Genomic DNA, 13,445 nt, shown 5'->3' with positions numbered 1-13,445 from the left:
ATTACAGCTCATTTCCGGGCCACACTGTAGTCATTAAATTTCTGAGATACTATCTAAGAAATCACTTACATTGTTCATATACAAAAACTGAAATGTTTACCCATCACTGCTGTATTCCAGGCATTAGCCCACCTGTCTATAAAGGGGAATGGCTTTGGCATGATCAGGATCTTCATGGAAGCTCATGAACAAGCAGTCTTTGTCCTTTCTTTGTGGAAAGTTTCCACTTTATATGCAAATATCATTATCTAAAAAAATTAATTACTGCCTTGGAATTGAGATTTCACTCAGAGATCAGCTGATTTTTATATTCCACAGGTTAAGTGGTCTCACTTCTGATCATGTATTTCCCAGAAAATTCTGATCACAAGAAATGATATTAATTTTGCTTTGGAAAGTAATAAGTGTATACTTTACTACTTTCTGCCAATTATCCTGAAGAAGCCGGGCACAATAACCAGAATACCAGACAGATAATCAGTGATTCTGAGAATGTGGAGGGTCATATCCAATGTCTTGAATTTATCTTCACAGCTGAGTTGGCACTGGTAATAAGGAGATCAATAGTACTGTACAAGGAGGTTTTTATAAGTTTATATGCCTGTCTGTGAACTGACTTCTGTTATTTCCAAAAGTGGAGGATTTAATTTTGCAAGCTTCTTAGTCGTTGTAGGTCAGTTCACCTTGGTAGTCATTACATGGGTAGTAAGTGCAAGAATTGTTCTTATATTCCCTTAGCTAGGATATGACCATGGCACTTAGGAAAATTGTTAAACAACAGTCATAGGTCTGAAGGGAAATTAAGGAAACAACAAATGAGTAACTAAAGGAACAATTATCATGGACTTAACTCAAAGATTAAAAGCTTGAATCTGGAAGCAACAGATTCGTGGAGTGATATAATACCACGCTTGCTTAGATATACTTTGAGTGGGGCAGGGTCGGGAGTAAAAGAGGGAAAAACATTTCCCATGCTTGGCAAAGTGTAGAAGAACTACTTTCAGTAGTACACTTTCAGTGGTACTCCATTACATTTCTATGAAGTTTGCTTGAAAGGCAAAACTAAAGGTAAAAATTCCTACAACTTATGCCTGTATTGATGAGGCATGAGTTGAATGACATTAACCCAGGTGGTTGGAACATGGTGCTTATCACGCCAAGGTTGTGTGTTCCATCCCTGTATTGACCAGTCACTTAACACTTGGACTTGTGGGTCTCTTCAACTCAGAATATTCTGTGTTTCTGTGAGTTCACTATCTGGCCTCCTTTAAAACTTCATTTATATGATGAGCTGTCTGAATTTCCCAGCTTCAAACAGGCAGGGGTAGTGCAGGCAGCAGCCCGGGCCCACTCAGTTCAAGATTTTGAAGAAAGGTAGATGTTGGTAGTCTGCTATGCTACTTGGAGGGCTTGGAATTAGTTCATCTGTCCACCTTCCCCATTTGTTTGCTCTGCCAAAGTCCAGATCCAGCTGTGGATGTGCACAATTGGTGCAGTTGGTCCAGACCCTGCATGTGAAGAGCTCAATTAACAGATGTGCAGACAGCCATCAGTGTGCCTGGCAAGCTGACTATGAGGAGGATGGACTTTGGAAGCTGAGGCTGGAGAAGATGGTCTAAAAGTTCCAGGAGATAATTTATTTTTTATTAATAAATTTTACTGATTTTTCTATGTAGCTTTTCAAAAATGAGGGTGGCCTTATATCTGAATTCGCCTTACATTTGAGCTCATATTTGGGTTGGTATGGTAGGGTCTGGCTAGATCCATGAGAATGGCAAGGGTCTATAAGGATAAACCACAACGGAGAAGAGAGCATTCAAAATTTATTTTGGCAGAAATTGATTAATTAACTCTGTTTAGCATTACACAAGACCTTAGCTTGGCTAACTTGCTATTTTTGTTAAATGTGTAGCTTCCCAGGAGTAAATCTGGATAAAATGTCTTAGTATTGTTTAACTAATTTTTTTCATAGTGAAAGCACAAAAATTATGCAATTACATATATTGGATTGAAGAAATATGTAAGTTTGCATTTTCCCATGAGACTCTCTTTTCCAGAAAGAAGAAAATCTACAGATAGAATTATAGGTTTTAGGTCCTATATTGAGGGAAATTGAACTGTTTTGTTTGTTAGACCCTGTCACTCTCAAAACTGGAACACAGATTCAAACAGCAAAAGCTGAGGGTAATATATTAATGTTTTATGAACTTTGATACAAGAAGAACAACAAGTCAAGGCCTGTTGGAGGGTAGGATTTTTCTTTTTTTTCCGTTTTCTTTCTCTCAGGGAATTTTCTCCCATTTGTTGCCTAAAAGATGGGAATGACAGATACATAAGAAACAAAAGATGTGGCTGGGGGAAGGGTGCAGGGATTTTTCTTGGGAAGGGCAGAGATACTGTGAGATTTTGACTGGGGTGCCAGGGGGCTGGGCTCAGCTCTGCACGCTCTCTCGCTCTCAGGTCCAGAGCGGAATGGTCGAGCTGCTGCTACTGCAAGGAGAATTCACTGCCACCAGGGAGTCCAGCCCATTTACTGCTTCTCCAGCAGTGAGTGCATCTTTGTTCAGAGGAGCAGCCATTGAATTGGGACCTTTTTTATTTTTCAACACCTGATATCACTGGAAACTATCATCTCAACCTCACTCGGGAGCTGCAGGGCTCCAGGACCCCAACCCCTTCCTCTCCCCCACCAAGGCAGCGTCTTCCAGCTGTTGGCGGGAACCCAGCTACCACTGTCCAGCCCCGCTCTTTTCTGCTGCTGCTTTGAGTTTTTGGCTAGTCTCTAACTTGAGACCCTGCCTCTGCCCACCCACTGTGGCTCCTGCTAGGGGTGTGGAGTTTCTACTATGCTTTGTTTGCCACCCTGGGTGTGCCCATCTCTGCTGTTCCAGTCTGTTGCCCAGAGGTTCCTGCTACAGCCCATTTTGCCATCCGTAGGAACACCGGGACTGGCTGCCCTCCATGAGTTTGTGAAGGAAGCTCCTTCTCCATCCCTTCCTGCCGGCTGTGCCACTGTTACTGTGTGGAGATAGGGGCCTGGGTCCGTGCCACAGCACCCCCTGCAGGCGCGGGGGAATCATTGCACCCGCCCTGCCCGGCCGGGAGCCACCAGCGCCCCTGGCGGCTGTGACTGGAACTGCACCCGGGGGGAAAGTACCCGTCAGCCTAGAGAAGACTGGGGCTGCTCTTGGGAGGTTCTATTTGTTGTGCTGTTGCTGTGGTTGTCTTGTTACATATACACTAGTAAAAACTGCTATTCCTTTTCCGATACTAGATACGCATTTCCAGTATTAAATATATATAGTTCAATACATGGGGCCTGAAAGCCCCATAATTTCAATTTTGTAGTAATTTGGAGAGAAGGGGATAGTAATTTCCATTCCAAGGGAGGTTTCCCCCCTTCCTTGGCAGACACCTGTCTTTCAAACCAAGACAAGGCCCTCCTCAGTGTCTCAAACAATACTTAGTGAAAATGGCCCACATATTCTTCCAATTGCAGCAACTGTTGTTAGATTTATGTTAACTAATATATTTTTGGGTATGAGTTAGATTATTGAAATACAAGTATTGAGGTTTATGGCAGTATTTCCTGATTGTAAATGTCTTTTATAGGGGAAGAATATGATTCTGACCAAATAGTCTTGAAAATATAGGAGATTATAGGCTTAGAGATTTGACAATTTTCTTATTAATATATTGTGTAGTTTAACTTTGACACACAGTAGAATTAAACAGGTTCAAGGTCTATTCTTTTTTCTGAATATAGGAATAAATCAATGAAGGCATTGAAATAATTTAAAGGAAGTTAATGGAACATGGGGAAATTAACAGCAATTCTCTGTCTCAACATAAGTTCTAGAGGTAGTTTACAAAAATCATTCAGTCAACTCAGTTAATTTTTTAATGATGTCTGTTAAAAATAGAAATGCGGTCTGTGAGTATAAAAGAAAAAGAAAAAAATTAGTTTTGAAGTAGACTATGGGCTTTTGGAGGTAGAGAGTATAATTAAGAGGTTATCAGAAAGTAATTAATTAGTGATTCAATTTAAAGACATAACTAGGATATAATTCCTCTGGCCTGTCTTGGCCAGAGATAATAGCTATGATAGATGATAACTGTGATGAGAAATCAAAGAGTGTCTCTTGTGTCATGGATTTTTGTGGTATGAAGGAAAGTATTGGGTAGTAAAATTTTCAGTTTCCAGGTCTATGGCAGCAAGTGTTTTCTGTTATTTTTCTAATGGACTTCTACCCCTCCCCCACCGACACTCTCTCATACCCACTACCCATTGCACTATGAACTTGTTAATCTTAAACTTTGAATATGATTTTTACAAGCAGAAGATGAGGAAGAAAGCAGTGCTGCTAGTCAGCATTGTAAAGCTTTTAGCTTACCTTTTACAGTGAGAAGTTCAAATACCTGTGTAGTGTTGCATATGTTGTATATAGGCATCAATTATCAATCCATTGCTATTGTGCTATAAACCTGACCAAAGGCCTCACCTAGATTATGCATTATTGACTCAGGTTTTGTTATAAAATGCTCTATGTATTATAAAGGATTTTCATTAAAACTGAATACAGTGATATAAGCATGGAATTCCTTGTACAAATGAGCAAACTGTTCTGGCAATACTCACTCTTGGTTGCAAATGTAAAGGTAATGAATGGCCACTATAGTCTATTTCCCATCTGGTTTTAACAGTCTGTTTCTTTTTTATTTTCTGAAATGGGCCTCTATTTAGCAAGTTTTTACTTTGGTAATTAATGAAACACTATCATTTTCTAGTATACATCTGTGGAACTTTTTGGATTGTTATTGTGCCGCCATTCTTAGGACAGCATCTTGAGTCAAAGCCAAAGATAGCTTTGAATCATTTGGTATGAAGGTCCTAATGAGCTCTGCAGACATTTCAAGTACAGTTTTTCCATTTTCAACCAGGTGTGGTTTAATCCACTCTTATTTTTCCCATAAGCAATGTGATGTCCAAATATATAACTTTTTCTCATACTCCAGAAATGTTTCCAAAAGGCTAAAATCATGCTTTTTGCAATACAGAAGATACTTTGCTGACTTCTCTTTTCCTAATGTTAGATTACTGTCCATTTCCACCCTGAAATTTGATGGCCTGAGGGTTTTTTTTCCTCAAAATCTCAAATAATGGACTATGCTAGTTTTTAATTCTGATTTATGTGTACGCTTACTACACTTAAAAACTGTTTATGAATCAAAATAACAAAGCTATTTCTAGAAGGTTAATACTCAAGGATAATTTTTCTGAATTCTAACTGCAACTGAGAACAAATTACATTCAAATACCAAGGAAAGAAATTATGAATTCAATACTATAGGGAAAGCATTGAAGTAATTGTAAATGAATTTATCAGGAATTAATTCCTCTTGATTGATGTGCTAAATGGAAGCTTGTAGCAATTAGAAAAGTCTTTTATACATCTTGGTAGTACTTGCTTCTGCTTCTTAAGAGAATCTGTACATGTTATGCTGTTGATTTGTTTGCAGCCATATATATATATATAAATTGTAAACTTTGCTAACATCTCTATGCACATATCACAAGAGTTCTGTTCTTTACCCCAGCACCAGGAAAAAAAGATGTGAGTTTTTACCTCAGTATTTTTGACTCATTCCGGTAAACATTATTTTGTCAGCCCAAATTTCCAGAAAGTGTTGGCTCCGTTATTTAAAGCAGTTAGCAAGGTTTTTCTCAAAATTGATATACAGTCAATATCTTATCGTAGTTCAGCATGCCTTTTTTAGCCTGTTCATTTTCTTCAGAAAACATTCAAGTTACAGGTTTGCTTCCCTAAGATGTCACCCAAATTCATTCTGATTTTATTTTCCATGTGGCAATTCTATGATATTCATCATGGTAATCAGTCCAAGGGTGATGAAATTTGGGATTTGATTTTTCTCTTGGGGAAGTCTGTAGGTTTTGCCTCAGATCAAAATTGTGAACCTCCACATGTCCTATGGGTATAAATAATCCCACAAAGCACCTGCATCTGCTAAAAATACCTCATTGAAGCAATCAAGACAAATCCTTTGATAATGCAGTAAAGGGGATGACTGTCCCATGGATATTTCCTTGCAGATGTTTCCTTTAGTCCAGTCATTTGAAGGATTAAATGTAGCAGAGAAGTTTCTCTCATTCCTTTACTACCAGCCAAGGTGTCTGTCTAAAATGACAAATGCTTCATTAAAAGGACTGCATGTACAGGTATCTTAAGAGTACTTGAGGATCTTCTTAAGGACTTCCATGTACCAAGAAATATTTTCTTTTTTAATGAATTATCTGCCTTGAATGAAAGAGATTCCCACCCAAAGAAAAATAAACTCACATCATGATTATTTTGTGTTACTGCCATCATTCATGGGGTTTTTCCCATAGATAAAAGGTACACATATTGGAATTCAAGGTGACATGTTTGTCTATCTTTCTGGTTCCTTTTATCACTGATAACAGAATAACATGCCATTTCTTTGGGTTTGGTTTTGTTTAGTTAACAGAATCACACGAAATTAACCACAAAATCTAAAAAGGGAGGTTTAAATGTATTTTTTATAGGAGCGGATCTGTAATAAAAATAATAAAACCCAGTGTTTAAGCTTTATAGAAATAATTTAATGACCAGCTGCAGCAATAAACACCTTTCCATTTTGATTGGGTTTTAACTTCTCCATCCAGTGATTAATTGCTCCATGAAGGACAAACACATTACATTATGCCTTAAGCGTAACATCCTGTTTTAAAGATTCCACTAGTGCAGTTTAAATGTTTTTGATCCTGTTCGGACTTTAAAAGGATATTTTGAGGATCCTCCATTTATTATTACTCATTGCATACAATCATGACCAAGGCATAACTGGCCAGTATTTTGTTTCTCATATACAACTTTAGCCTTACTTGCATTTGTATTCCTCTTAGACAGAGAGTAATATTATGGTGCCACAACTTTTTTTTTTTTTGAAACATGGAAACCAGAGGATGGTATTTAAATTATGGGGGAAATTAGAACTTCTTAATAGAGTTATGTCCCTGGTTCCTATGCAGTATGGAGCATGCATGATTATTAAAGTCATACTCATTACAGATAACAAAACAACCACTAACACAGTGATTTTAAAATATTTTTGGATATAAGCTAGATTTTAACTGATGATCTAAGAGGGAAATACTGATAGTCAAATCTCTACTTTATCTACTCCCTTTCTTTCACAATTAGGTTTTCTTTCCTGAGGAAGCATGAAAAAGGGATGGTGTGACACTAGCAGCAAGAAATCTGGAGTGCATTTGCTATAGCAAAGGTTGTATCTCTGTCAGAAACAGGAACTTCACGTGGTTTTTTTTTTAAATGGCATTTTATTTCACTTTGTGTTGCCACCTCCACTTGAGAGCATTATCTTGAATTCTTTTACAGAATCACAGAAGGGTTGATATTGAAAGGGACTTTTTTAAGTCCTCTGGTGCAATCCCTGTGCTAAAGGGTCACCTACAGTCAGTTTCCTTGCATAATGTCTTGGTGGATTTGAATATATCCACCAGAGGTGGCAGATTCCACATCCTGTTTCAATGCTCAGTCACTGTCACAGTAAATAGGTGTTTCTTGATGTTCAGACAGCACCTCCTCTTTGTAACTGTTGCCTCTTTTCCTTACTGGGCACCACTGAAAAGAGCCCATCGTTCTCTTCTTTACACCCTTCCTGCGGGGATTTATATCCATTGATAACATTCACCCTGATATGACTTGTCTCCAGACTAAATTGCAGAACTCTCAACCTTTTCTTATATGAGGGGTACTGCAGACCCTTAATCATCAAAGCTGTCCTTTGGTGGACCTGGTCTCAAATAGCTCAATATCAAATGTTATGTTATGTTACCTTATGTTACGTTATGTTACGTTACGTTACATTATGTTATGTTAATTTTGCACTAAAACATTTGTTCTGGGATATGTCTCTTATGAAAAATCAGCAATATCTAGCAATTATTCCTTTAATGGTTTCTCTGATGAGCCCATCCAGAGAAACGATAGATTCTTGAGTGGGAACAGGGTAGAGGGAAGTCTGGGGATCAATTCTTCCTTTTTATTTCCTAGTATGTTATCATAAAATGGCCTGGATTGGAAGGGACATTAAAGATCATCTAATTACAGCCCCCCACTGTGCACAGGGATAGCTTGCGCTAGACCAACTTGTTCTGAGCTCCATCCAGCCTAGTCTTTAACACATCCAGGGATGGGCCATTCACAACTTCTCTGAGCATCCTGTTCCAGTGCCTCACCACCCTCACAATAAAGAATTTTTTCCTAATATTTAACATAAACCCACTCTCTGTTTTAAGCCATTCTTCCTTGTTCTATCAGTATATGCTTTTGTATAAAGTCCCTCTCCATCTTTTTTGTAGGTGCTGGAAGGCAGCATTTACATCATCCAGAAGCTGCCTTCTCTTCTCCAGGCTGAACAAACCAAATTCTCTCAGCCTTTCTTCATAGGAGAGGTGCTTCTATCCTCTAATCATCTTGGTGATCCTCCTCTGGACTTGCTCCAACAGGTCAGTGAACTGTCTTTGCCAGGGTTCTCAAAGCTGGACCCAGTACTCTAGGTGGGATCTCACCAGAGAGGAGCAGAGGGACAGAATTCCCTCCCTTGCCCTGCTGGCCGCACTGCTTTGGAGGCAGCCTAGGACACGTTTGTCTCTCTGGGCTGAGTGCACATGGCTGGGACATGTCCAGCCTCTCATCCACCTGTACCCCCAGGTCCTTCTCCCAAGGCTGCTCTCCATCTGTTCATCCCCCAGCCTGTGTTGGTACCAGGGGTTGCCCCAATCCAGGTGCAGCACCTGGCACTTGGTCTTGTTGAACCTCATGGGGTTCCCATGGGGCCATTTGCTGAGCCTGCTGAGGTCCCTGTGGATGGCATCCTATCCCTCAGGTGTGGCAACTGCACCACTCAGCTTGGCGTCCTTGCCAAATTTGCTGAGGGTGCACTCAATCCCTTTGTCTGTGTCATTGATGAAGATATCAAGTAACACTGGTCCCAGTGCAGACCCCTGATGAACACCACTTGTCAGTGATGTCCTCTGGGACTCTGAGCCATTGACCAATACCCTCTGGATGTGACAGTTTCAAGTAAGCGACATGTCAATCATTAAGGCATGCTCATTTGCTAAACCAGTAGTCTACTTGCTTGCTGGGTTTTCTGATAACCACCCCAGAACCCAGAGCAAGTGGAACTTGAAATATGTGTTTATGAACTCAGAGAAATGAGGTGCTAATATCAAGATCTGTAGCAGCTGGCTGACAGCATACTGCTGGAAGCAGGGTACCAATTTTATAGAGTAAGATATCTAGAAATCTAGAGCTTAAGGGTAGTGTTTAATAACCATCCAGTTAAAAGACAGGTATAGTCACTTTGGCCACTGGGAGAAATAGGCTAGGTTGAGATAATTCTTTCTACTCATTTCATGATCTAAAAGGAAAGGCTTAACTAATCTAATTTAAATTGCAACGAGGTGAAATTAACCTTGTTAAGGCTTGTGTAGTCTATAGTAAAAGTAATGTAAAGTACAGTAATTTCATGCGTATAAGGTGCACCCTTTTGACTAAAATTTTGGTCCGAACCCAGAAGTGCGCCTTATACCCCAGAGCGCCTTATATATGGACAAAGTTCAGAAATTTGCCAACCCGGAAGTGCAAGCCCGCAGCGGCTCCGAGCCGAGCAGAGCCCGCCCGGCCCCAAGTGGGGCCGGAGCCACCCCCGCCAGCAGCCCTGAGTGGCGCCAGGGCCGCTCTCCGCCGCAGCCCCGAGTGGGGCTGGGGCTGGTCCTCGCTGCAGTCCCGAGCAGGGCCGAGCCTGCGGCAGCCCCAAGCCGAGCCAGTAAACCCCACTATCATGGGATTCCATTACTTATTGGTTACTTTGTTGTGCGCAGATCCTCACTGCCAAAATAAAGTGCGCCTTATAGTCCCGTGCGCCTTATATATGGACAAAGTTCGGAAATTTGCCAACCTTATAATCGTGAAATTACTGTAAATATCAGATTCTTTATGCCTTGAGGTACAAGATTTTTAGAGCCAAAATCAAACATTAGGTTGAATAATCTTTATCATTAGGCTTTAGAAATTGTTGTAAATTTAAAATTGTTAGCACCTAGTGATATAGGTATTGCAATGTTGTCTCTTTATCCAGAAGAGCCAATTGGGCCATACAAACATGAATTGAGATGTTTAATTAGACTGTTCATTTAGGTATTCAACTAGGAAAACCTCAATCAAATATTTAAATGATGTTAAAGACAACGGGTTAAACTATTTCCTGTCATTATCTTGTATGTAGTGACACAACTGTCTGCTTTTGAGTCAAGTGCAATAGTGAACTACTCAGCTTTAGTACTTCTCAAGGGAATAGCTGTCCAATATTTAGCTACTTCTTAAAAGCACAAACTCCGTGTAGTTAGCTGCTGTTTATTGGTTTCCATTACATGTGCAACATTATTAGGGATTTCTGAAAAGGGGAGCAACCTGAAACTTTCATTTATAACAGTGGAAAAGTGTAGTTTAAATATGCATACAAGAAGATGGAAAGCAACCAGAAATAAATAAAAGTGATAAAAATTCAATAGAAAAATATATGAAGCAAAAAAATAATTTAAAGTCAGAATATCAGGTAAAATTATTTCAAACTTTCCATTTTTATGTAGAGGATTGTTTAAATGTTATTTAGATAAATCTTTTGCGTGATTTGGTGGAAGAAATGTGAAAATATGGTATCTTTTTGTGGTGGTAAAGACAGATTTTATTTAAAACTTGTGTCTTCCATTACTTATCTGATAGTGTGGGTATCTTGATTTGTACTTCTCTATTTTCCATAGACATCAAAGCAGTAAAACCAATATAAAACAGTGTATGTGCAATCTTATCATATTATGAACTTTATAATCTGGATCTATGTAATTAGAGATCAGCAAGACCTGCATGGGACGGCATGTATAGCAAGTGGGACTCCACGTTTCATCCTCTAATCACCCAATTTAGCTCTTGATGTTCTAGGTATGAAAGTGTGTCTGTGCAGGCAGCATAATCTAAGGAAACAAATTCACTGAGTTTTGATATACATTTGTATTACAAGCACAAATGATCCTGCAGGATACATTATCCACTGGGAAAGCTGAGTTAAAATAGGTTTTTCATGTTCAGTTTTCATCATATTATGTATTAGATACTAGATCTTTAGGATTATATCTTGTTTTTCGGACTTTTCCTTGAAAGTGTTCTGTTTCAAACTGCTTTTTACATCTTTCCCATTTCAATTGATGTATAATGTATAAAAATCAGCTAGTTTCAAATTAACAAGAAACATGAGGCCTATGCTCAAATTTCAACCATTACAGAGGAGACTTTGGATTTAAGATATGTTCATGTTTACATACACAATAAGTGCATTTTGATCCTTGTTAGTATTCTTTTCTTGGGTGCTAGTCCTTTTTCAGCCTTATATATTTTGCACAGGGTATTAAGGGCAATATACAGTTGATAAAGTGTTTTTAAAGTTCAAGTATTTCAGTAGTTCTCATTACTATAAACATGCCTGAACTTTTATCCATTGATTATTCCTCTGCAAAGTCATGGTGGAATCATCCATTTCATAATATACAGTGAGAGCAGTGCAATAACAGTTGTAGCTTTTGAACTGATATGGAAAATCTGCTAAAAAATAAATGCTCATCACATCAAGAATTCTTTCAAGTAGTGCACAGAGAAGTTGAAAATATAAATTGACAACAATAAATTTAGAGAGCTTTCAGGATAACTTCTATTTTTCCATTTTAATATCAACTGCCACGGTGCGTAGTGTGACAGGACTGCATGTGAGCGAGCTTTTTGCCTGCCCCCAAAGCAATGTGTGAAGGACTGACCCAGTCCCCTGAGGCTTCCCTGGGAATCATCAGGAAACTAGGAGGGAAAAAAAAAGATCACAAATCTTGCAGTTCCCAACTTCCGGGGAAGTGGGGTCAGAAAAACAACCCAACAAATGCCTGATGATTTCTGACTTTTTCCAGGACTGTGGGTGTCCTTTTCATTCCACTATTTATTTACATTCAGTGCAATTCAATAAAACTCAAATGTAGCTTAGGAAGTGGGCCAATTACTGCTGTATTGAAGAATACTATTAATCCATCTGATGGTTTGAAGGCAGACAACCCCCTCTCCTCCTTCATTCCCTTCATAATGCACCTGGCCAGTTATGCAATGCTACCCAATGAACAGCTGCTAACAATGAGGAAATTGTGCTCGTAAGAAGTAGCACAGGATCTGATGGTTATTATCTAGGGAAAAATTGAAGCACTAGGGACTTGTTTCTTGCCAGGATTTCCCCCCCCCCCCCAACTGGAAAAGTTGACTCTGTGTTGAATTAAACATTTTTTATCTTCTCTGTTTATGACTTTGTGGAACTGATTTCTTTAGAGGTACTCCATTTCCTCATCATTTCCTCTTCACCTCCTCCTTTTCCTTCTCCTGCCCCTTCCTTCATAATCCAGCTGGGAGGATTAAGGATTTTACAACTGAAAAAATCTCTGCGTTGGAATAGCTATTTATAGTGTGATGGGTAACTTTTCCTAGCAGTAGTGTTTGTCTGCATTAATGTTACCATATATGTGTACATGAGTATATGGATGACAATTAGTATTTGGAGTACATTTTACAAAGGGTGTGTGTGTGTGTGTAGTAAGTATCTCATAGAGCTTCTAAAGACATTTCCATTTACTGATTATCCATCCTACAAACATCTTGTAGTACTTTAAAAAAAAACCCAAGAAGCCAAAAAATCACGAGAAAACCCAACACAAAACCAAAATAGAGAGGCAAGATTTTAGGCATTATTGAAGTTTAGCTAATAAGATTATCAATTCCATCTACAAAGTGAAGTTAGTTCTTTGAGCTTGAGAAAATTAACAGAAGCTCCTAAACTCAACTGTTCCATTTTGAGAAAGTGATATTCTTCACAACCTGAATTAGGCATATTCCCCTGAAGAGCAGTGAAAAGAATCAATATAAATAATGAACATAATGAATAATTTTCTTTGAGATCTATGAAATTTGTACACTGAGTCATCTTCAGTCTGGTAGAGTCCATTAAGTATAAACCAATTCAGAGTGGCTAGACAGGAGTTTTAGAAGTAACTAGCAGTATTTTTACGACTCCATGTGAAAGTTGCTGGTTTATTCCTTTAACAGTTTCAACTGATTTAGATGATATCAAGAGACATATAGCAATCACTATTACTTTATAAACTCATTATTTTCATATCTATTTCTCTATAGGCCTTCCTGTTTCATATGAAAATTATCCAAGTGGAATGCTCTGTCACAGTTTCATTTTTCACATTGAAATAATTCTTACTAACTGACTATACTTCTATACTG

At 38.8% G+C, this 13,445-nt stretch overlaps 1 protein-coding gene across 9 annotated transcripts in view; it reads left to right on the top strand.

Moving 5' to 3' along the window:
* SUGCT (succinyl-CoA:glutarate-CoA transferase) overlaps positions 1-13,445 on the top strand; it is a 348,238-nt gene that overhangs the window by 179,037 nt on the left and 155,756 nt on the right. For 7 of the 9 annotated variants that reach the window (XR_004418442.2, XM_033064621.1, XM_033064654.2 and 4 more), the window contains one exon: positions 8,426-8,572. The exons of the other annotated variants lie outside the window; for them this stretch is intronic. Coding sequence is in view for 6 of the 7 variants with exons in the window: in XM_033064621.1 (XP_032920512.1) it covers positions 8,426-8,572 (147 nt within the window). In the remaining variant the exon portion in view is untranslated. The remainder of the gene's footprint in view (positions 1-8,425; positions 8,573-13,445) is intronic. 9 annotated transcript variants of the gene reach the window in all.

This window comes from Catharus ustulatus, chromosome 1 (genome assembly GCF_009819885.2).
Source record: "Catharus ustulatus isolate bCatUst1 chromosome 1, bCatUst1.pri.v2, whole genome shotgun sequence".
NCBI classification, from domain to species: Eukaryota; Metazoa; Chordata; class Aves; order Passeriformes; family Turdidae; genus Catharus; species Catharus ustulatus.
The sequence above is the reverse complement of the archived record's forward strand: the minus strand, read 5'-3'. Positions and strand labels throughout refer to the sequence as shown.